At 36.2% G+C, this 26,002-nt stretch overlaps 1 protein-coding gene across 1 annotated transcript in view; it reads left to right on the top strand.

Annotated features, from left to right (window-relative positions):
• TNKS (tankyrase) overlaps positions 1 to 26,002 on the top strand; it is a 207,882-nt gene that overhangs the window by 95,259 nt on the left and 86,621 nt on the right. The window contains exons 4-5 of the mRNA XM_080796045.1: positions 19,521 to 19,557; positions 20,317 to 20,392. Coding sequence (XP_080652171.1) covers positions 19,521 to 19,557; positions 20,317 to 20,392 — 113 coding nt within the window. The remainder of the gene's footprint in view (positions 1 to 19,520; positions 19,558 to 20,316; positions 20,393 to 26,002) is intronic.

Raw genomic sequence — 26,002 nt, 5'->3', positions numbered from 1 at the left:
TTAGAGCTTTTTAGCTTCTCCTTTTATTTTTTGTCCACAGTAAGCATATGGAGTTCTGGAAGAGACTCATTATTAACCCATCTTATCTAATATCAAAGATTACCATAAAAAATACCATACCCAAATGAAAAATTTTTTCCAGAAAGTTTTTGTTTTTAGTCAGTGAAGAAAAAAATTATGTATATCCTTTTATACTTTGCAAGGATATGTATATCCTTTTCTAGAAAATTATTTCTGAATGAGGTACTTATATGATGTACATTTTAAAGGGCCTTGTGAATTACATAAAAATAAATGTAAACATCATTTTAAAAACAATATTAAGCAAATAAACTTGAATTAAATCATAGCAGTGTTAAATTATTTGGACTCCAAAGCCATAATTTTAAAAAGTAGGTTGGAGACTTCAGCTGCTGAAGATTAGTTTGAATTTGCTTATTGTTTTTAAAGGTGAAGTGGGAGGAAGTTATAGGGAAGAGAACAAAGCACATTGTAAACACTTACGAATCAAATTATTATTATTTAACTGACAGACTTTTTTTAAATTTATTTTATTTATTTATTTGACAGATCACAAGTAGGCAGAGAGGCAGGCAGAGAGAGAAGAGGAAGCAGGCTCCCTGCCTAGCAGAGAACCTGACTTAGGGCTAGATCCCAGGACCCTGGGTTCATGACCCAAGCTGAAGGCAGAGACTTTAATCCACTGAGCCACCCAGGTGCCCCCAGAATTTGTTTTTTAAGGGTATTAACACATAAAGGCAAAGATGTATTTGACATCAGGGACTGCTGGATCCAGGGACTTAAACCGCATTATGTATCTGACTGTCACTGTTGCTCTAACCTACCTACCTCCCTCTGCCCCCTTCTCTGCTTCCTTCCCCTCACTCCTGGTCTTTCTCTTCCCCTTTCTGTTGTTTTTGTCCCCTTCCTCTGTCTCCATTGGCTCTCTGTGTTTTGCTCTTTTGTTGTTGTTTTCTTAGATGCTTCATGTGTTAAGGACCATGGCCATTGGCCACTCTGGCGCCACAACTCCATAGTTCTTATTATTTTTCTAATGTAAAAAGAGGGCTTTTTCCCAGTTGTCTAGTGGACTGTCTCAAGGAGGAACTCTGAGCTGCTTTTGTCAAATACCTGGATCAGTCACTGTTCTGTGGCTGGAATAGGGTGATTGGCGGGGGTAGAACAGGGCTCTGTGACTGGGAACTCCACTCCAGTCGCGCAGTCCCGTAAAGGAGGGACTTGGCCCACGCCAAGGGAGAGAGCACTTACCAAAACAAAGCTATAACAGGCATTTGGGCAGATAAAAATAGTATGTCTGTTGTGCTTTTCGGTTTGGATTTATGTTTTTCCCTAGTTTATTCCTAACCTAGTGCTAATAGCTAAAGATGGGGTGAGTAGTCCTTGTGCATTTACAAGAAAAATAAAATGTTAATTCCTATGCAGTTGAAAGGAAGTATGAATGCAGTTCCACAGAATTTCATCAGTCTTTCCTTCAAAATATACAAACGTTTTTATTGATAAAGATTGTTTTTTATGCCATTGCAAACTTAACCAAAGAGGAGAGTAGCTATTGTTTTTAGATACTCAGCATATATCTTCTCTAAACAGCTTATTCTCCAAAAGAAGCTCATGCCAGGTAGAATTTTATTTCTTGGTTTATAGTCTCTAGGTGTTAAATTGGAGCCTTATTGAAAAAAATATTTTATTCCCAGCAACTCGTAGGGAATACCTTAAAAAGTAGAATGTGCTTTCCATTTAGAGAGGAGCAGTAGTCGAGAAGCAGCATTCATCGTGGTTAAAAACTCTCCATCCGCTGCACACTTGTTGTGGGAGGCACAATAGTGCTATGCCTCCCAGAGATGTCTGCACGCTCTTCCCCAGAACCTGTCAGTGTCACCGCTTGCCGTAAAAAGGACTTTGCAGATGTGATTGTTAAGGATCTTCACATGGGGAAATTATTTCAAGTTATCTGAGGGAGGTCCAGCAGTCACAAGGGTCTCTGTAGAAAGGAAAGAAGGCCAGTCAGAGAAAGACATGTGACATGGAAACGGAGGCTGCAGCGACGTGGGGCCACAAGCCAAGGCACGTGCACAGCCTCCGGAAGGAACACAGCCCTGCTCGTCCATTTCAGACTTCTGACCTCCGCAATTGGAAGAGACTAAATTCGTGTTTTAAAACAGTAAGTTTCTAGGAATCTGTCACCACAACAAAGGGGAACTAAGATAATTAGCTATGTGACCTTCTATTTCTCCATTTCCTCACGTGTAAAATGGAAGTCGGAATAGAACCAGAGCAGTATTTGGGGATTAAATGAGTTCATTCAAGGAAAGTGCCTGTCAGATAATAAGATCTGTCATTTTATGTATGGACTGAACTTAGAGACTAATGGGTAGATCTAATGAAGAGCAGCCTGCAGAATGCATGCATGTATAGTTTAAGTCTAAATTTATTATAATTCGCAAGTATACAGCTGTAACATAGACGTCATACATATATATATATATATCTCATCATGGATCTGCAAGGGACCTAAGAGCTCAGCCAATCTACTCCGTTACTCCATCAGGATTCTGTACTGCATGCCCATGTGACATTGCTATACTATATGCCTGTGAGCTCTCTAACATCATTAGTCCGTTGTTGAAGAACTTAAATGGTTAGAAATATTTCTCCCATTTATTAAGCCAAATGCAGTAACAACTTTTTGGAACTACATTATATATGGCTATGTATTTTTCTTCCTAAGAGCTCCTCTGAAATACACTAACAGAGGACATTTCCTCTACCTATAACCACCACCAACCCCTACCATCTCAGTTTCTATCCTGGAGGCTAAATAGCACCCACTCCCACCGTTTTTATTCTGCCATTACAGTGTAAGTTTCCATTTTCTTTTTTGTAAATGTCACATTGATTCATTTGAGTTTCCTATCAAACCAGCTTTAGAGTAGTTGAATCTGGGCTAGTCGTAAGTCAATTTTTAACTATTTCTTAACTTGTATATGTGAACAGTCAACTTTCTTCCTTCCCTCTTTCCTTCCTTCCTTTTTTTTTTTTTTTTTTGTTTTTTGTTTTTGTTTTTGTTTTGTTCTACTAGCAGGACATTGTCTTTATCCTTGTTACTCATGTTCTTCTGGTAGTGCTCACCACCAGTTGCCATCATTTTGTATCCTAAGCTCAGATTCCTCAAGACCAGATTTTGTTCTTTCATGTTATCTAGATAGCCTTTTTTTCCCCCCAAAGCTCCTCAAGTAGAAATGATGAATTTATCAAGTCATTTGGTTCCTTGCCCAGAAGTTGAGTGTCACTAGGCATGGTCTGTATTTCTTTTGGTAAGGTTGTTGATCTCTGTAAGATTCAGGAAAAGTGGTTAGTAGTGTGTTGGACACATTATCTGAGCATACTCTCAGTCACTCCTTGGCATGTGCGTTTGTGTGAGGTACCCTTGTAAAAAGCTTGTGCTGCCTCTTATGGGTCATTAGACATCGCTGGTCTATTTCTCTGCATACTCTAGTATATGACAAGGATTCTTCAGTCCTGGATTTCTGTGAATTGTCTTCACTATTGCATACGTCGATAAAGGCCCTGTTCACCTACTAAGGAAAGCCTCATTTCTGCATTATCTGGTCATTAATGTTCAATGCTTTGTATCTTTTACTCACTTCTGAGTTTTTAGCTTTCTCAGAGTGTATCTCAGAAACTGCATTCTTGGTTTCTTTGCCCTTCCCAAACTTTGATCCCTCCTTCTACTTTTAGTACTGTCCTCTCTTCTACTTCCCCTTCCCTTTCTTCCTCTCCTACCTATGACTCCAACCCTGCCAAACAAATGTCCAGAAGTCATGCTCTGAATCAGAAGTTCCTTACACCTAGGAGAACTGTTCTTACCTCAGAATTTGCCCCTACATTAGTGACAGTGTTTACTGAGTTTAGTAATCTTCCAGCTCATGATAGTTTTAGATGTTAACTGTCTAAGACAGTAGCTACTGGCCACAGGTAGCTATTGAACACATGAAATGGGCCTCAGGTCACATGGTAAAATGGTAATATTTTAGATTTATTGGGTAAAATAAATGTATTATTAAAATTAGTGTCTTCAATTTTTTTTTTAAGATTTTATTTATTTATTTGATAGAGATCACAGGTAGGCAGAGAGGCAGGCGGAGAGAGAGGAGGAAGCAGGCTCCCCGCTGAGCAGAGAGCCCGATGCGGGTTCGATCCCAGGACCCTGGGATCATGACCTGAGCCAAAAGCAGAGGCTTCAACCCACTGAGCCACCCAGGTGCCCCTTCTTCTCTTCACTTTTTTAAAACATGGTTCCTAGAAAATTTTAAGTTACATATGTGCCTTGAATTATATTTGTACTAGATTGCATTTTTAGACACTCTAAATTAAGGAGATTCATTAACATGAAGAAAAAGAGAAAAATAAATTATACATTAAAAATAATAAAATACATAGCTTCCTGGAACCATTTTGGGTAGGTACACTTATCCCTGCACATCTCAACTGGCCCAGAGGGCACTGCTGGATTGTTGCACAATCTGTCTGAGGTTGATAATAATTGGCTCTGATTTGTCAAGAAAGATTAAATTATGTTTGGAATAAGCCACTTTTGAATGCATACAAGTGTGTAATATATTTCATAAAGAAATTCCATCAAGAGCAGAGGAATTAAACTTCTAAATTAGCAGTTATGTTGAAAACTTGGTTATCTGGAGTGATTTAGTCGAGTGTTCCAAGAGAGTTAATTTTTATGGTAGCAGGTTTATAATAAGGCTGAGTGACAATTTTTATATGAGAGTAGTTGACAAATTCATGGGAGAATGGGAAAATAAGACCACCAAAAGAGTGGAAATACCAAAATATTCAAAAACATTTTGTTTCTTCAGAAGTGTTTACTATTTGATGTGAAGTATTGTATTTATATTAAAAGCCTTATTTCAAAAGAATTTTTGTGAACCAGTACATAGATTTGATCTCGTCATTCAAGTGATTTTATGTCCTACCTGCAATCTTTGTCTTTGATCATCTTTGTTTAGAAATGATGATGCACATTTCTTACCGGCAAATTCTACAGTGAAGTTATTGATCATTCAAAACTAAAACTTAACCTTGGAAAAACAAACTAATGTTACCATCCATGTCTGAACTTCGTGGCAATGTTGTTTGTATGAAGTGATGTCTATCACAGGTTAATCTAAGCAGCTTTCTAAAAAAATAAGAGAACAAGGAACTTCTGAACAATTATGTTCCAAAGAGATATCAAGCACTGAAAATTATATAAATCTAATTTCTGCCCTCTAAGAAATAATAACTAGGCAGACAAATTTACATTGTACATATAGAAAACAAAGAATATTGCCTCAGATTTCATTGTTACTAATACAAGATTGTCTTAGACATGTTTCTGATAAAAATTTTGCTACCCTGTCTTGCTAGGTATTTTAAATAAGGAATTAGATGATCAAACTGATGCTAAGAGATGGGGTTTAGTATATTTCAGATAAGAAAATGAAATATACAGTTGACATGTGGCTGTATATCAACTCCACATAGGAGAATGTATCCCTATAAGATAATTTTAAGATTATCTGAAATTGAATATCTATTTCTCTTTTCTGCTACTTCAAGTAAAAATGTTTTTCTGACCTATTTAGACAGACCTGAAACAGTTTCCAGAAGCAAAATGCTACAAAATAGTGTTTCCCAAAAATGCCGGTATATCCTCTTCATTTCCTCAACCTTAAAGTCTTTTTTTCCATATTTTTCTGAAATAAACAGTCTCCTACATTGCCTTCTCAACTAAACAAAATAAGGAAAGTAGATAAAAGTACAAGAGGATAGTTGAAACTGGACGTAATCGGAGTAGTACAGTAGCCCATTGTATTAACTTTATAATAAATGGTTAAGTAAATTAATTAAATGAATAGTCTAATCTATATTAGATTTTTTTTGAAGCTAATATTGTGCTTAGGGAAAGGACAAACTGATTTTCTAGGCATTATATCTCAATAGCTCTCTTTTATGGTCTTTCAGATGCAGTATTTTTCAAAACTACTTCTCTTAGAGAACATTATCTTTAATATGTCTGAAATGCTTCCTAGCTGAACTGTGAACCCTCAATGTCTGTCTTGAAATGGGCTGTACAAGAATGAAAGGCTGTTCAATTTTAACAACTAAGTTAATAATTAAATAAACTGGCCATATTATTTAAATAGGTTATTCTAATTTAATAGGCATTTCTTAGTATATGAAGTCTGAATCTAGAATAATATATTCATTCAATACAAACTGAAATAACGGAGTGCTTCTGTGGTTGTGTTCAGCAAGATTATTGGACCAAGTATTAATCTAAGACCAAGATATAAATATTTAAAATTTTACTATTTATAGCTATGTAACATGACATTCGTAGTCACCCAATAAAGCTAACACATCAAATTACAAGCTCTGCTTCATTGTGATCCACTCGGTGCCTTCTCTCTCCTTGATGTTCTTTCCAGTCTATTGCCACCATTTATGTTCTTTTTCCTCCCACCATCCTCCTGTAGTAGCCCCGTAACTAATCCCCAGTGTCTCCGGGTCTTAATTCAGTGAGTTATCAGGTTAAGTTCAGCTTTAATTAGCCTACTCTTGTGCTCAAAAAAGGAAAAAAATAACTCCCTTGTCCTGTGCCTTACAAAATAATGTTCGATTCTGCAACATAATATGTCCAGATTAAAAAAAAGGATCAAATTTATTCTTTTGAAATATTATTCAGTGGCCTCCATTCCTTCACAATATATTTGACATTGGTCACTCTTCCCCAAATAGACCTTGACTTTTTCTAACTTCTTTGCTCATGTAGATAATTATCCAATCTTCAGTCCATTTCCATGTGTTAAAAATCCTGCCCGGAGATGTATGGCTAAGCTCATGATTTTATTTATTTGCGTCCTTTCTCTTTTCTTTTTGATAAGTCTGGCCAGGGGCTTATCAATCTTATTAATTCTTTCAAAGAACCAGCTCCTAGTTTTGTTGATTTGTTCTATTGTTTTTTTAGTTTCTATTTCATTGATTTCTGCTCTGATCTTTATGATTTCTCTTCTCCTGCTGGGTTTAGGCTTTCTTTGTTGTTCTCTCTCCAGCTCCTTTAGGTGTAGGGTTAGGTTGTGTATTTGAGACCTTTCTTGTTTCTTGAGAAAGGCTTGCACTGCTATATATTTTCCTCTCAGGACTGCCTTTGTTGTGTCCCACAGATTTTGAACTGTTGTGTTTTCATTATCATTTGTTTCCATGAATTTTTTCAATTCTTCTTTAATTTCCTGGTTGACCCATTCATTTTTTAGAAGGATGCTGTTTAGTCTCCATGTATTTGCGTTCTTTCCAAATTTCCTCTTGTGATTGAGTTCGAGCTTCAGAGCATTGTGGTCTGAAAATATGCAGGGAATGATCTCGATCTTTTGGTACCGATTGAGACCTGATTTATGACCCAGGATGTGGTCTATTCTGGAGAATGTTCCATGTGCACTAGAGAAGAATGTATATTCTGTTGCTTTGGGATGGAATGTTCTGAATATATCTGTGATGTCCATCTGGTCCAGTGTGTCATTTAAGGCCTTTATTTCCTTGTTGATCTTTTGCTTAGATGATCTGTCCATTTCAGTGAGGGGAGTGTTAAAGTCCCCTGCTATTATTGTATTACTGTTGATGTATTTCTTTGATTTTGTTATTAATTGGTTTATATAGTTGGCTGCTCCCATGTTAGGGGCATAGATATTTAAGATTGTTAGATCTTCTTGTTGGACAGACCCTTTGAGTATGATATAGTGTCCTTCCTCATCTCTTATTATAGTCTTTGGCTTAAAATCTAATTGATCTGATATAAGGATTGCCACCCCAGCTTTCTTCTGATGTCCATTAGCATGGTACATTGTTTTCCACCCCCTCACTTTAAATCTGGAGGTGTCTTCGGGTCTAAAATGAGTTTCTTGTAGGCAGCATATGGATGGGTTTTGTTTTTTTATCCATTCTGATACCCTGTGTCTTTTGATTGGGGCATTGAGCCCATTAACATTCAGGGTAACTATTGAGAGATATGAATTTAGTGCCATTGTATTGCCTGTAAGATGATTGTTACTGTATATTGTTTCTGTTTCTTTCTGATCTACTACTTTTAGGGTCTCTCTTTGCTTAGAGGACCCCTTTCAATATTTCCTGTAGAGCTGGTTTGGTGTTTGCAAATTCTTTCAGCTTTTGTTTGTCCTGGAAGCTCTTTATCTCTCCTTCTATTTTCAATGATAGCCTAGCCGGATATAGTATTCTTGGCTGCATGTTTTTCTCGTTTAGTGCTCTGAATATATCATGCCAGTTCTTTCTGGCCTGCCAGGTCTCTGTGGATAGGTCCGCTGCCAATCTAATGTTTTTACCCTTGTATGTTACAGACTTCTTTTCCCGGGCTGCTTTCAGGATTTTCTCTTTGTCGCTAAGACTTGTAAATTTTACTATCAGGTGACGAGGTGTGGACTTATTTTTATTGATTTTGAGGGGCGTTCTTAGCATCTCCTGGATTTTGATGTTTGTTCCCTTTGCCATATTAGGGAAATTCTCTCCAATAATTGTCTCCAATATACCTTCTGCTCCCCTCTCTCTTTCTTCTTCTTCTGGAATCCCAATTATTCTAATGTTGTGTCGTCTTATGGTGTCACTTATCTCTCGAATCCTCTCCTCATGTTCCAGTAGTTGTTTGTCTCTCTTTTGCTCAGCTTCTTTATTCTCTGTCATTTGGTCTTCTATGTCACTAATTCTTTCTTCTGCCTCATTTATCCTGGCAGTGAGAGCTTCCATTTTTGATTGCACCTCATGAATAGCTTTTTTGATTTCAACTTGGTTAGATTTTAGTTCTTTTATTTCTCCAGAAAGGGCTTTTATCTCTCCGGAGAGGGTTTCTCTAATATCTTCTATGCCTTTTTCGAGCCCGGCTAGAACCTTGAGAATTGTCATTCTGAACTCTAGATCTGTCATGCTACCTATGTCTGTATTGATTAGGTCTCCAGCCTTCGGTACGGCCTCTTGTTCTTTTTTTTGAGGTGAGTTTTTCCGCCTTGTCATTTTGTCCAGGTAGGATTTGCTTTCTCCTGCTGTGGAATTCCGCTGTTCTTGGTGACTGAAGTTGGTTTTGGATGGTTTCTTGTTGATCTTCTTGGGGGAGGGGCCTGTTGTAGTGATTCTCAAGTGTCTTTGCCGCAGGCGGAATTGCACCGCCCTTGCCAGGGGCCAGGCTAAGTAATCCGCTCGGGTTCGCTTTTGGGAGCTTTTGTTCCCTGAGCGCTTTCCGTAGAGTTCCGGAGGACGGGAATGAAGATGGCGGCCTCCCAATCTCTCGGCCCGGAGGAGCCGAGAGCTTGGGGTTCCGCTCCTCAGTGCACTCTCAGAGCAAAGCGCCCAATAGCCCCGCCTCCCTGGCTTGCGGTCGCGACTCGAGGAAAGCAGTCAATTGTTGGAGCTGGAGAAAAGCGCCGGGTCGCTTTTGTCTCCGTGGCCTCCGGCCGCGCTCCGAGCCCACCCAGCCTGCGACCGGCACAAGGTAACCCCGGGCTTAGAGCTCACTCCTCGGCTTTGTCGCTATAGCCGGCTTCCCCGCTCTAATACCTGCGAGCTCTGCGGCACTCAGACATCCCCAGTCCTTCTGTGACCCTGCGGGTCCTGGGATTATGCTGACCCCGCCTGGGTTTCCCCCCAGTTTAGCCTCTGGAGCGATGTCTCCCAGTGGAGCCGACTTTTAAAAGTCCCGATTTTGTGCTCCGTCGCTCCGCCGCTTGCCGGGTGCCGGCCCCTCCCCCCGGGGTCTATCTTCCCGTCGCTTTGGATTCACTTCTCCGCAGGTCCTACCTTTCAGAAAGTGATCGATTTTCTGTTTCTGGGATTGTTGCTCTTCTTCTCTTCGATTTCCCGTTGGATTTATAGGTGTTCACAATGGTTAGATAAGCTATCTAGCTGATCTCCTGCTACCCGATGTCGTCTCAGCCTGCTACTTCTCCCTGTATGGCTAAGCTCATATGTGATTTGACTTCATGCAATCACTCCGTATTATTCCAATTAAAAATACCATCAAAGGACAGAGATTACAGTCCTAGTTTTGTCACTACATAGTTTTAAAATTGGCGGTCTTAAAGGAATCATGTGTAAAATAAGGATATCAAACCGTTTATCTTGCCAAGCCTGTTGTAAGATTATTATTTAGAATCAATGAACAGAAACCAGAGGTTCTTAATGTGTGTTAACTATGAATCCAAGAAGCCTATAAAAACTCTAAACAAAGATTTGAGTTTGTGTTCAAATGTACAAGGTATTTTTCTCTCTAAGGAAGAGGTCTAAAGTGGCTTTCTTTAGCTCCATGATCGAAAAAATGTTAGGAACTAAATGTTAGGAACTATCATTACCCTGATCTGAGACTTCTATATACATAGACATACCTAGACGCATACAGTATCTCTATCTCTCAGTGACACTGGTAGACATCTGAAAGCTTCAAAACCATAGTGCTTAGCTCTGTTATCTCCTAAGAGTGGTCCTCAGCCCCTTTCCCTCAACACACCTGACCGATAATGTTCACACGGGTGATACACTTCCAGCAAGAGCAGTTTTGCCCTACTGCCCGCTAAATGAACGAGATATTCTAGGGGTTTGGTGCCATTCCTGGTGTTGTGGCTCTAAATTTATCACTTTCTTTCCTTCTGATTCAAGATTCAGTACACAATATGGTAGTAGCGGCTGTATTGTGATTGGCATATTGTAGATATTGAATACATATTTGTTAAATGAATAAAGAAAGGATGTTATTCAATGGAGAACTAATACATGAATGGCAGTTTTTGAAAAAAGGACGAGTTTGAATGAGAAGGATTATGCCTAGGATAATACCATTAACCAGACTTCACTAAAGTTAATTAACCTTGAATAAGAGATTAAATGATACTTTTGGGAAAATACAAGAAAAATAGTAAGTTAAGCATTTGTAGTTGAAGAAGTTAAGTCACAATTGGTGCTTCTTGAGAAGACCCACAATTGTAAACAAGGTTACTACATCTTTTAGAGACTTTGTAAATGAAGGACAAAATACATTATACTAAGAATATAAATGCAATCATACAGAATAAGTACAGTGAAGACAAGACCGTTCTCAAATCATTCAAAAGGTAGTCACTTGTACTTCTACATTAGCCTTTGTGGTTTTTGTTTGTTTGTTTTGTTTTGTTTTGTTTTTAGTTCCTTATACTTGTTGTAAGCAGCAGAGGTTGGACAGTCCCCAAATAGGTGTCTCACAAAACTCCAGGCCCTCAGTAGGCTGCTGCATTGAGAGGCCAGGCTTCCTGAGAAGAGTAAGGACTGTAGGAAAGTAATTTTCTTTTCACAGATAATAGTATGGTTCCTATAAATCAAAATATACTTTGTTCATATATTCTCATAGCTCTGGGATTGCAGGTACTACGTACCAAACACTTTCTTGAATGAAGAGATCAAATTTGGGTATTTTTCCTGTTGAGAAATACACAAAAGCACCAGTGAGAAGCGAAGAACTAAAAGGTGTGCAAATTGGTTCAGTTTAGGTGAATTGCCAGTACAAGAAGAGGGGCTGGGATTTCTAGCTATGAGATTATGGCAGTACTGTCTTATTTCTCATTCGACAACTTTTTCTATTTTGTTCTGACTTTTTGATATTGTTCTATTTTGATAGGTGACATATCTGTACTCCAGAATTAAGAATTTTTCAAGTTTTTAAAAAGGTATAATGGGCAGCTTCTTATGCAATTGAAGCATATACTTACTATACAACTCAGCACTCCCACTCCTAGGTGTTTGCCCAAGGAAATGAAGACATTTGTCCTTGCAAAATCTGAATGTTTATAGTAACTTTATTCATAATCACCAAAAAGTAGAAACAACCCAGGTTGTTCAGTTAGTGAATGGGGAAGTAAATTCACGTGCATTCATATAATGGAATACTGCTTAACAGTCAAAAAGAACAAATATTTGTATGTCCAATGACTTGAATAAGCATTTATACTAAGTAAGAGAATCCATATTCAGAAGTTTACATATTCTATGATTCCATTTATATGACATTGTAAAGAAAAAGTAAAACTATAGGGACAGAAATCAGATCAGTGGTTGCCATGAAAGGGGGTTGGATAGGAGACTGATTGTAGAGGGACCTGAGGAAACTTTTTAGGTGATGGAAATGTTCTGTATCTTGAGGTAGTGGCCACACAGCTGTATAAGTTTGTCAGAATTCACAGAACATACATCTAAAAAAGGGTGAATTCTATTGTATGTAAATTATATATCAGTAAGCAAATAAAATAAGACACTGTACATCTACTATATCTTATAAAATATCCCAGTACAGTCTGGTGCTGCATCTTGTAATCAAACATTAATATTTTTGCAATGAAATATATGATAGCTGTGTATACTAAGTTGGTTAAGTTTTGCTGCCAAATGAATTTGTGGAGCTTTTTGTATTTGGGATTTGCAAATAAATTGTGGATGGATGACTATGGAAAAAGCACCACTGGTGTAGAAACAAAGAATATGAGTATTGGCCTGTTTTGGATCAAATATGGATTTTACTTTACCAAACCACTTTTTTTAGGAATAGGCATTATGATAGTAAAAAGATCAATGCCCCACGTCTCCCCATTTCACTCAGTTCTCCCTTCTTGTCTTCTTTTTGATATATCAAAAGGTCTTTTCCTCTACAGCGTAATCTAAAAGGTCATTTTCTTTGTAAGTACAGGCGCACTTTGCAGAATATCTCATTGGTTAATAATGTCCTGTAGGAACACTTTTCTTGGCTTTTAATATCCAGTCTTTTAGAGGGTGTGTGTATATATATATATATATAATATATAATGATATATTAGAGGGTGTGTGTATATATATATATAATGATATATATATTATATATATAATATATAATGATTCTTTGGGGGGACCAGTGTGTATTTAATGTATATTTATATTTATGTCCCAAATTTTAATATTTACATTTTTAAAACAACAGCAACATAAGGAATAGGGCAGAGGGCAATAGGGGAAGGGAGGGAAACTGAATGGGAAGAAATCAGAGAGGGAAAAACCGTATGAGACTCTTGACTCTGGGGAAACAAACAGGGTTGCAGAAAGGGAGGTGGGTGGGGGATGGGGTAACCGGATGATGGGCATTAAGGAGGGCATGTGATGTGATGAGTCCTGGGTGTTATATGCAACTAATGAATCGTTGAACATTATATCAAAAACTAATGATGTACTATACATTGGATAATTGAATTTAAATTAGGAAAAAGATTTAACACTCATTCTAAAATGTAAAACAAAACAAAAACAGCAACAAAGGTCGAGTGAAAAGTCTTGTTGCATGCCAAATACAATTGACAGAATGTCAGAAACAGGTTTAAATCATTTGAAACTGCAAAGAGTCCATAAATGGAACATGTATCTTAGATGTTGCTGGGGCTAAGCAAGGTCATATTACTGCATACAAAGAAACTAGTTGTTAACAGTTCTATTATTTATTGATTGCACTACATGGTTGGTTTTTGTTTTTTGTTTTGTTTTGTTTTGTTTTTGCAGAGCCTTTGTTATGTTTGAATGTTATGTCTTTGGAATGTTTTAAGACACTGGTTTAGATTTTTGTGTTGACATGTAACCTGTTGTTATTTTTTAATCAATAGAGTTGTATTTGAGGGTCTTTTTCTTAAAGTTAAGAAATATACAAATCGCCACTTTCTTCTGAAAGAACTGTTTTTATTTAGCTTCTAGTTGAAGTGTTTCCCAAAATTTACAATTAGCTAAGTAAAAAGTATAAGTTGAGCAAAATTGCTTTACTGCTTTCTCTGTAATTCCCAGGTGTAGTATGTTTTATAATAGTTTAGTAGAGATTTTGTACCCCAGATAATTTCATGTTTTTCCTTAAAGTTTGTTTAGAGCAATGTTAAAATTGTCGTAGAAAAAGATCTGAGCAAAAAGACAAAAAGATTGAGCAATATTGAGAATCAAATATACGATGAGAATTTTAGAGCTGAAACCAGAGATGATTTAACCCTTCACCCTCTTTCCAGATGACAATAAAATGGAAGGTCCCGGAAGATAAAGTGACTTTCCTGAGGTCACACAAGTAAATTGATGGTAGAGCTAGAATTCACTCCAGATCTTTTACCATACAGTTCAGTGTTCTCACCTGTATTTCATGCTGGTGAAGTTGTTTGGTATTTAATAGGAGACACAAAGTTTATACAGCTTTGGTGGTGACAACTTTAAGAAAAATATGGAAAGTAGTTTATTAAAGTAAAAAAGGATTTCTTTTCTATTTTTTCAGGATGACTTTTTAAATAGTCAATAAAAACACTAAAGTGGCATGGTCCAAAAGAAGTTTGAACAATTCTAACGTTCTCCCTGCACTGCCCCATGTGCTTATTGAAAACTTGAAATAAGACTAGTGCAACTGAGGAGCAATGTTTTTATTTTTTTATAATGTTAATGTACGTAAAAGTAAACAGCAGTGTGAGAGTGCTGGGTATTATATTGGACAGCAGAGCTTTGAGGCCATATTTAATGGTAGCTAATATTGGCTAATTGAAAAGGTCAGTTATAGGAGGCAAAAGAAGAAAAGGATCTCAATTAGGAAAGTACTCTGTTCAAGCCTAGAATTTGAAAACCCCCAATGATTCTTTGTTTAGAATGGTTGTGGAGTGTTTAGTTTGACCATGATTCTGGACTTAAGTATGGACTTTGAATGCAGCATCAGAATGAATGCAAGACTGGTATGATTCAGAAGCAGGAAGAAGGCATTGAGAAAACTCTGATAACTTTGTAATTTTCCCCCGGTTGTCCTGAAAATATTTATGAAAGATTCCAGAAAGAAAAAATAATTCAAGAATTCCTGGAGTTTATTATAGTAGAAGAGCAGCCTGTCTGAAAATTGCTTTTGGTGGAAGACCTATAGCTTTAGCTTCTTGAGATCAGATTATTTCCTGGTGTGGTAGTGAAATTCCTTCCATAACAACATAGTCAGTTCTAAATTTTCAAATCTACTAGTGAAAATACAGTGGTATTTGTCACCTAAATTAATATTTTATAACCCCATATGGGCTGTCAGGTGAGCTACAAGAATCTGTTCATCTCTTATATTTGCTGGTACCTTGATGAGGAAATATCTCTGTGAGAATTACCAATTCATGGTACTGTTTAGCACTCAGCTATGTAAAGGTCCCTAAACCTGATAACTGAGATGATTGATTAAAATCTTTACATAGCTCTTCCCTTGATATATCTAAAGCAGGAGGAATTAAAGCATGCTATAGGAAATGCCAGATGTATTGATCATTTGATATAAACCCAGAATGAATTTTTCTCTTCCTCCTCCCTTGGTCCACAATGTTAAAACAAACTAAAAGGTAAAGCCCTTTATACATTTTTTTGGTTCTTGTTTTACAAGCTCATATGAAAGTTCAAATGCTTTAAAATGGTTTTGTTGGAAATATTTAGCTTATGTAATATAAATAAGTTACACCAGTTTAAAGCTGGTTATTGTTGTTTTTAAAATTGCTTTATCACTATTATTTTTGTTACTCTCTTATTTATATCTGTCTTTTAGAATTCAGATCTGGTTGGTTTGTGTTCACATATTAGCCTTTTTCAGGGCCTGACAGATCATGAATAATGCTCAGTAAACCTGTAAACAATTCATTTAACTGCTTCAGTGTCAATTTCATTAACTGTAAATGAATATGTTGCAGATGATCCCTTAGGAGAATGATTCTTGAAATTGGAGGTGAGGTGACAGAAGAAAGGTGACTTTCAAATTACATTCCCCTCATTGCATCTAAGAAGATGTTACTATGGGCATGTATTGTGCATGGCTTCAAAGTAGAGAAAAATCATAATCCTTTTTGAGTCCCTCATTGCTCTAAGATTTTGTGATTCTCTATGCATAATCTTTTCATGCTGTTTCGCCTCAACAAAACCAAAAGACTCAGTTTTACAAAACTAAGGCTACTTTGATCCTGTCATTTGCTGAAGACGGAGGCAAAAGCACTTTAAAATGTTGAAATTGAGTTGTCAGTAATTATGACTCCTCTATTGATGTAAGTCTTCTTCATTTTTATTCAAAAAGTAATTTCGCCTTCACACTAGGTAAAAAGAGAAGTTTTTCCTAACTACCTTAGAAAAATGGAAAGGGGAGTTTCATTTTTAACCATTATTTTTTTAACCTTTTTTTAAAGCTTTCTGATAGCATACCTCCTTAACACATTGACTCAAACCTCCCCGTGTCTGTGTGTGTGTGTGTGTTTATTCTTACATATATTCTGTCACTAGGTTACTAATAAAAAAGCAATTCAGACTTTGGAAAGTAAACTTTGTGCCTTGCTTATTTTTTTAAGCCCACATATTTTATTCTAATCAAAGAAAAATAGAGGCCATTTATTTTCAGCATTCCTGGCTGCTATTATTTTGACTATAATTACCTAGTTTCCTTTCTGGCTGATCTATTGCTAGCCTTTATCTGGATGTTATTAAAGAATATAAATGCTCCATAGAGCACTGTAGTCTCAGCCAGAATATTTTCAGAGTCGCAGCTAAAATGAAACAGAACTAGTGGTTTGGCTGTTAAGTAAGTAGCTCAGATTTGTTGTCGGCATATACAAGGGACTCTGAATTCACTTGGTTGTTCCTGAGATGTAGCATTTGAAAAATAGCTTCGACTGTTTATGGATTATGGTCCTTGGGCACCAGATAGTGGATGCTGGAATGTATTGCAGAAAAGCTGATTAAAGTACTAGAGTCTCTAACAGTAAAAGTAGAAAGTCATTTGTAATACCTGTGCCTGACTATCGGATGTGCTTATATATTTCCTTCAGAAAGCTTTGGTTTATTTTCATCTTACCCATGCAGGAATAACATTTTTGTAAAAATGTGCCTTTTGGAGAAAACATCAATAAGCTGTACTTGATGAGAAGTATATGTACGTAGACTGATTTGAACTTGGAACATCCCAAGTACTTTGCAGTTTTATTTTCTACCTTATTAGAGTCCTATTTCACTGTGACTCACATTTCAGTAGTAGGTACTTCTGTTCCCAGTTTTCATGTGTTGTGACTGTTAACCAGGGAATTTATACTTACCTCAAAATATAAACCATGTCAGAATTCATTGTCTCTCCCCACCACCTCCCTACCTCTTGGGCCACTTTTCTCCCCAACAGCATTCACTGAAGTAGAGTATAATTACAGAACTTAACAGGTCTTTAAGTATACTTTGTACTCCCCTTGTTAAGGTGTTTCAATTATTTCCTCATGGGTTTTGAAATAAAGTTCAAACTTGCTTAGAGAGCCATTCGTGATCTGTTCCTGCTCTGTCTCACGCTTGCTCGCCCATCCCCCTGCGGGGTGTGGGTCAGGTTTGCGGAACTACTGTTTCATCCTTATTTCTTTTCCTTTGGTTGGTTGCTTCTCCTTCACCCTTTTCACCTGAGCATCACCTCACATTTCCCCTCTTCGAGGAAACCTTCCTTGAACCACAATTACCCTCTTACTAAAATCTCAGTTAGAGTAGGCTTTAAGCTCTTTGTAGCATTTCATAAGATCCTTTTCATACTCTACCAGAATCATGTGTTCGTCTGTCTCACTTAATAGGCGAATATTCCTAGAGTTTCGAGATGATAGTAGTGTCTTCTGTGTTTTTGAGTCCGGCATATATACCTTTCACATCAATGTTTGTTGACGGACCGACTAAATGACTTCTACAGATAGTTTCATAATTTGACTGACTTTGCTCCTGATTCTTAAGGCATCTGAGGGTATGAGTTAGCCATTTTCCTCATAAGAAGCTTTTTAAATGGACTCACTAACTCCTGTATTGCCACCTAAAATGTATAGTTAAAGTAGGTCTTTGGCTTTGGGAAGGCAAGAACCTTACTGGCCGACGTAAAGTAATATAAGTCTTAAAACTCAGTCAGTTAAAGAATGTGGATTAAATACAATATTTGGGAAATTGGAAAGACCAACTCCATTATGATCCGTGTATATTGTTGAATCTATGACTTTAGTGGTATATAAAATTCCCTTAGGAGAGAATAGATATTTAATAAATTTTTCCTTATTTGAAAATAACTGTGTACAGTTTTGAGATTTTAATGTAATCTTAATCTGAGAAACTAGACAAACTTTAAAAGAATATTTGCTAATGATGGGTCATAGAATTTAAACATGGGCTTGGTTGTCCTTAGGTGACTTTATAGTATTTGCATCAATATTCTGCATTCTGTAATGAAATAGAAATAAAACACAAAGAAATCTATATTTATAAATGATAAGACTTCTAAAATAAGCTTAATTCTTAATAGAATAACATTTTCATGTAATCCAAAATTTCATTTCTCATATGTATGCTTAATATTTGCTTTCATGTAATTGTTTGCTTAGACATTTTGTATAATTATTTTTATCATTATATAGCCAACTGAGTCAGCATATTGCAGCTGAATCATAGTCCTGGCTGTTCTTTTTATTTATTGAATGAGCAAACACTGTATTATTAAAATTCCTTGTCCTTCAATTGAGCTTGCAAAAGAAGCTTATTTGTTAGATCTTGAATACTCTTAAGAAATGTGTATCGAAGGTTTTAAATTATATACCTCGTTTCAGCCTGTGATGTTTTAAAAAAGAGAAGGGAGAAAAATTACCCACATCTCGATAGTTGGCTATCTGCTTATTCTCAGAGACCCTAGCCTCGTTTTTTAAAAATAATTTTCAGGTTTCTTGTTTGTTAAGATTTTGTCTTGAATTTGTATAAAGTGTGAAGCTTGCAGCATGTTAGAATATTACTGTCATTTAAGAATGTATTCACTGTTTTGGTTTTTGGAGCGCTGCCTCCAAGAGGTTCATAGCATTTGGTACGGAGTTCACGTATTTCTAGTCTACAGACCTACCCTATTGAGGCAAAAGCTTCATGATGCTGATACATTTTTTTCTGTTGCTGTAATGCTCAGCAGTGGTAATTAATTTTTTTTTTGAAAAACTTTCCATGTCATTACAAATAAAACTGAGTTTTTTTTGAAGCCTAGTAATTTGTACCTTTAAAGAGCCACATTATTTTGCTTTTGTCTCAGAATGTATTATGCTTCACAAGTATACTGTGACAGCCTGAATAGGAAAGGGGGGAGGGGACATTGTCTTCAGCTGGCATGCTGTTATCAGAGGGAATGTGTTTCTGGACACGAGATTTAGCATTCATTGGTTGTCTGAAGAAAGCTATTTCATCTGAGGATTGGACAAGAAGCTGCGTCAATTTGCTGCCCGTCTCCAAGGCACTGGTGATGCTGCCTTCACAAGCTGGCTAACGTCACGGCTCCATCACCCAGCGGGGTGTGGACTCTCTTTTTCTGTTCTTCTCTATTTAATTCTGTATTTGCTGCCTACTGCATTTCTTAATCTGTCTTCTGCCAAATGCTAACAGCATGATATTTTGCAATCATCTAGGTGAATACAAGAAAGACGAACTCCTAGAAGCTGCTAGGTAAGTGATTCCATTCATTTTAAGTGAGTATAATGCATGTAAGGGAGAAAAAGGGGAGGGCAGGTGGAGGACTATAAAAATTATAACATGTTATTGTCTTGCTTGGATTTTACGTGATAATGCGGATAAGACCTCATTCTCAGTCTCTGTATACTTTATTTTACATGATTAGTGTCTTAAATGATAGAGTTTTTCAACATGGTAAAGATTATAAGGTTGATTTTATTTGAAACATTTCTTAGGGTACCTGCAGATCTGAGTTGCCCAGCTTTTCGGATGATCTTCTCGGAGCATTTAAATACCTATCTCTTCATTTTTCTGTGAAAATTTTTCTAGCAAAGCTTGAATGGGGGGCATAAAGTAAATATTAAAATTCTCATCCATTTTCTTTTGTTCTTGGTCATTTTTATTTTAATTTGTTAGCTCTTTTCATCATTTTGTATGTATTTTTAAGTCCAGTGTTTTAGATCACTTATCAGAATAAAGTTTGTTTGTAATTAAGGTGACTTGATGCAGATAAATAAAACAAATAAAAATGGAGAAAGCTACATTACCCAAGATGTACCACTGTATGATGATTAATGGGAATTAATTAGGAATATATTAATTTAATTGAATATACCAAAAGAGATTCATTGAGAGCCATATATAAGAAATCAGAGCAAAGCCATATTATTTTCCACTCTTCCGAAAAATAACCATAAATATTCATAAGAAGCTCTGTAATCTTATAGGCATTGACTCACTACCTTTTTACAGGAGTGGTAATGAAGAAAAACTAATGGCTTTACTGACTCCTCTCAATGTGAATTGCCATGCAAGTGATGGGCGAAAGGTAAGTTATTTAAAATATAATATCCTCCTTTGAAAATTTCTTCTTGTTTTATACTGAAAATATTTGAAGTTGGCATATATATATATGTGTCTGTACACATATGTTTATGTCCTATATAACTGTATTTTTACTGGCATCTTTTGACCATAAAATGAAATGCTGCTGTATCTGTTATTGGCAGTTGTGACATATTCATAGAGCTGGTGAAGCATGGATTTTAAGCCCTTTCTCTTAAATGTCAGACACTGGAAGTTGTTTGTTAAATGGAACTGCAGCTTTGTCGGTGATTAAAATTATGACAACATGTATTATTTTCTGTGTATGATCGTGGCAATTGGAACTATTTGTTTATGTCCTGTTTTTACCCGGCTTTGTTAGGGTATTTGCATTTTTGATTTCCTGTTTGGCAGAGGGAGATTTGTTTGCTAGACACCAACAGTTTTTACCATTTAGAGCTGAGAAAATGCCAACAATTTTTTAGATAAGTAACAGTTCAGCTTTTTCGTTTATTGTTTCTTTAATTGGCTAAGTTTTTATCATGGTATATTGAAAAAAATAGGTTAAAGAGGGAATATTCTGTATTAAACTACAGTTGTTATAAATGTAAGGTGTATATGTAAAATGTACAGCTGGCATCTTTGTTGTATGCTTTGTATTTGTGCTGTTTATTGGCTAAAATGTAACCCTTCACAGCCTCTGATAATTGACTGCAAAGTTTTGCAGTGATTTACCTGATAGCTACTGAAAAACAAAGCACTCTGTGCTGTAAAGTCTTTTAAAAAATGACAGCTTATATCTTAATGTTTAAGGATAGATTTTGTATTTCAAAAACATAAAATATTTGTAGAGTCACGTCGTAAATATTGAGAAAAATCATTTTGTGTCCAACCTATAAAGAATTAGTTTCTTTGAAATTATTTATGGTGAAAAGGTCCTCTGGAAAATGTCAGGATGGATGGTACACCCCTTAGATACAGTGTCTTTAAGTGTGTCCACTCTCTTTTCCCATTCTAATGAAACCCATTTAATAATGGCAAAGAATTGAATCCTCCCCTCAAATATATGTTATTTGTTATTATAGCTGGCTCGTATATCGTGAAATATCACGTGGCCTAGTGAGCATGCAGTTTCTCTGTATAATTTGGGGGAAAGACTTCTACTTTAATGGAAGGTTAAATTATGTGTATTTCAAGCTATAAACTATCAAAGCTTTACTCAGTATTATTGATGACTTTTGAGAGATGTTGTTAAGTGATAACTGCTCATTTTTTCCCTTTAATTTGGAAGTTGCTGTGGGGATTTTAACATTCTTGAGTTACTGTGAGCTCCAGATTTTGTTTGGATCCTCTCAGTAGATAAAGTAACTTTTATCACAGTGCAGAAAAGGGCCTTCTTAACTATAGTAGGCGTAGCTCTACCTTTATATGGAGCTTGTCTAGAGCCCAGCCGACTTCAGGTTTTCTTAGTCATTTTAATATTACAGAATTTTTGTGATATTACTGTAGCAGGAGTCGATTTCCATCCCAGCCTCATTCTCCCATCCTCGCCCTTATACCTTGCCAGCTCCATTTGTAGCTCAGGAAACCATAATAATTAAGGGGCATGAACACTGATAATTAACAAATTACCTCTCCTCCCTGCCTCACCCCCATGTAACTATATAGAACTCCTTTATTTTTCCTTCTCCCCCAAAGAGGATGTATCTCTCCCCTCATTCCTTTAGCTGGAACCAGTGTATTCCTTACCCAAATTCCTATGGCTCCTTTTCTGTATTACTCTATGGCATTTACCACAGAGATTTTTCCTCTATTCATCCATTTGCTCTTTGTATTTTGCACTGGACCAAGCCCGGCGCCTTGCAGTTGGCAAAAATCTTCAGATATGAATATGCTCCCTAATAAACACAATTTTATCCTCCGAGTGTAAAATCATCTGTGCTCTTTTCCATTTAGAAAATTAATTCAGAAGTATGTGAATAGGAGATTTTATATTTTCTGTTATTATATGTTGTTACTAGTATTATTTTACTAATTTATTTTTGAGTTATTACACAATGAAGGAAAATTATATATTTTAATGTATAGAACATTTTTAAGAACATTTCATAAATTAATATAATGTTATAGGATTCATAACATATGAATAATGCAGTAATTCTCCAAAATGTGTTCCTATACTTTTTTAGATGATTAATTTGCTCAAATTAAATAGAAAAAGGAAACGAGACTTAAGCATTTATTAGGTGTTGGTTCTATGCATATAACATAAAAAATCATTCACAATTGTGCATCGGTACGCAAAATGCAAATAAAATTTTATAATTAAAATCGAATTACGTTCATATTTAGGTTTTACCTTTGTTTATGGCACAGAGTAGTTCTTATTAAATGTGCCAGCTACAGTAAAGCCACAAAGTGGTAAATATTCTGGGTGCTAATGGAGATTGGGATAAGATCCCTTAGTTATGACAGTATCTTTTGTTTTCTTGCTTTTGGTGTCAAGGATATGTGTAAGCAAATCTAGCTGTGAAATTACATGTCTGTCTTATGTATTTAGTATTTTTTCAGGCCATTTGCATGTGTTTAGGAAGTCAGATTGTATATTAACAAGGGAATAAAGCTACTTTACAAATACAGTAAGTTATGTATATAAGGTTTTATTTCTTAAATTTGCATTTTAGAATGCAATGCAGAATCAAACTTATTCTTAGAGGGTTTCTAATGACTGTGTTAATGCTTAAGCGAGTCCTTGCCTATCTCTGTTTTTACTATGATTCCTGGTTTATAAATTAAAAAGCACATGGAAATGTCAATTTCGTAATATTTTTAGAGAGAACTGTTCCTTATAGTTAACTAGTAGGTGCAGAATTTGCCTCGATACATGTGGGGGTTTTAGACTGCAGCATTCCTTTTCAATGCAATACGTGGGATTATACAATGACAATGTAACTTTTAAATAGTCTCTTAATCCTATACTGTGACTTGGTGATTATCTAATTAGGTAATATATGAGTGGTTAATGTTTTTATTTCCCATAGACATTTATTTTTCTAACCTGTAGAATTCTGAAAATAGTGAAGTACCAATAAGGTTTTAAGTAATTTATATTGTTATTTATGCTTTTATTTTACATGTAAATCAAAGTGGAGCTTGGCTACTTGAGAAATTTCCAGTTGCTTTTTACTCCGAAAAGCAAAGACAAAATTTTGTTATAATATTTTATTCTGAAATGCCACTTTTGTACACTTATATACACACTTAAATGATGACCACTTTAGAAACATGGGGCATAGATAGAATTTATTATTCAATCACCTGCCCATTATGATTAGACATAACATTTTGTGGTTCCTTACTTTGAATTGGAGTGAAATGCAACTAGATCTTTTGAACAGATTGTTCCCTTTCTAGAATTCTTTTTTTTTCTATATTTTCAAACATTTATTTTCCCTTTAAAGTGTTTTCTGTCAAGATCAGATGTTTTATTAGCAACCAGCCAAATAATTGTTTGATACATAACTTTAAGGTGGTAGGGGTTTCTTGTTTTTCAGTATTAGTTTTCATAAGGATACCTTTATACACTGAACAAAAAAATTCTTAAGTACATCTCAAATTATTCTACTGCTCAGCCCTCTTCAGAGTTCTTTCTGGTCCCTCTTGTGTGATTTCCCTTTCTTGGCTGCCTTTATCCCCTTCCAAAATGAATGTCCTACATCTATCCCCTCGTTATAACAAGGGACTAGATTGGAGCTGGGTATTACTGTATGCATAATACTTTGCATACGTGTACTGTGCCTATCACTATGATTGTCAACAAATAAAGTAACGAATATTTGTTGGTAATTTATTTTTAGGAAGTATTCAGTGTAATTTCTGGTGTTTCAGGTTTCTTTCTGCTCCTTTCACTCATTCAGCCAGCACTCAGGTACAGTGTATAGGTCACTGTGCTAAGTGTTATGGGAGATAAATACATGTTTAATGTTATTGATTCACAAGAAGCTCAGTGCATGATAGAATGATTAAGACATTTTCCTGTACATTGAAGGTAATGCTCTAAAAAAAATGTATGATTCCTTTTGCTGTCATACAATTATAAAGTGTAGATTTAAGGTGGGTTTTTTGGTTTTGGTTTGGTTTTGGTCCTTTATTTTAAAGCATTAGTATTTGGATATGGATGCTCTTCTCTAAGAAACCACGAATTTAGATGAATGGGCAGTTGGAAGAGCATGATTTAAACTCAGAAACATTCACTGAAGGATATCTTTAAATGTCAGATTTCCGCTGTGTAAATGTTTGCTTCCATAAAACAGTTAATAATGAATAAGATTCTGGAAACAGAAAACTAAAGTGTTTGAAAACTATTTTTTAATGGAGATCAGGTAGAAATAAAGTAGAATTTAGTGCCACCCGTTGAAGATACCATAAAAGCATTATTTAGTTGAAAGATAGATAGACTCAGAGGTTAGACAGACCGGGTTCTATTCTCTGCTGTTCCACTTTCCAAGTGTGTGGCCATGGCTCTGCAGTTTTCAGTGCATTCATTTGTAAATGGAGATAATCATACTCCTTCCACAAGGTAGTTGAGAGGGTGAAGTGAAATAATGCGGTTAATGTGAACCATTGTAGCACATGGTAGAACCTCAGTAAATTAAAATCCATCTCCTTTGATACATGTTTTTGAAGCTTTGGGGCATATTAGAATGGACATATGTATAGTTTTGAGTACTCCAGCGTTCCCCCACTTCGCCTTGGAAATTGTCTTTCAGTCACATATCATTTGGATAAAACGGATGTTACCAGGTAGTCTACAAAGCATATTCTTTTGGAGCTTGGTGTTCACCACCCTCCCAAAACATCACTTTTAATAGATAAATTTGTTTATATTAACAGTTTATAAAATCAGAAATGTGTTTTTGAGATATCTATAACCATTTGAGCCTATATTTATTAAAAATTAATATCTGGCTGAAAATAAGACCACAGTTTTCATTTCAATTCCATAAATGAATCCAATAAACAAAGAATATAAGATTAGTGAGCTTTCTTTTGCATTTATATTTGAATTTTAGGGTTATATATGTTTGATGTATTGTAATACAGAATTTCTCAGTGTTCTTGGTTAACAGCTCCCTCCCTCAGTGTGAGTCTCCACCAAATATCATGTTTGACCAGGATTTAAACAGCCATTGTATGGTAGATTGTTACTTTGAAGACCTCTCAAAGGAAACCATGCCACTCATTATTTTATGCTTTGGTCTAGTTCCTTCTCTACATTGACTTTGAGCTAAGCATGGGACTGGTTTGATGACTAAAGTAAAGCAGAAGTGGTGTTATGCCACTTTTGGGACTAGACCCTGAATTGGTCTGGCAGTGGCCAGTTCAGTGCTTCTGGAATGCTCTCAGCTGCCATGCCATAAGGCAGGTCATGCAGCCACGTGGAGACCTCTACCGGGGACCCACCTGAGCTCAGTTGAGTCTCTGTATGACTCTTTGTCCACGCATCCCAGATACTATAGCCTCAGCTGTGTTCCCAGGTTAGCCTCCGGGTGACATCAGCCATCCCTAGCACCCTAGTCCATACTGCGTAGAGTAGAAGAACCAGCCAGGTAAG

The sequence above is a fragment of the Martes martes genome (assembly GCF_963455335.1).
Source record: "Martes martes genome assembly, chromosome: 2".
NCBI classification, from domain to species: domain Eukaryota; kingdom Metazoa; phylum Chordata; class Mammalia; order Carnivora; family Mustelidae; genus Martes; species Martes martes.
This window is presented reverse-complemented; position numbering and strand designations above follow the sequence as displayed.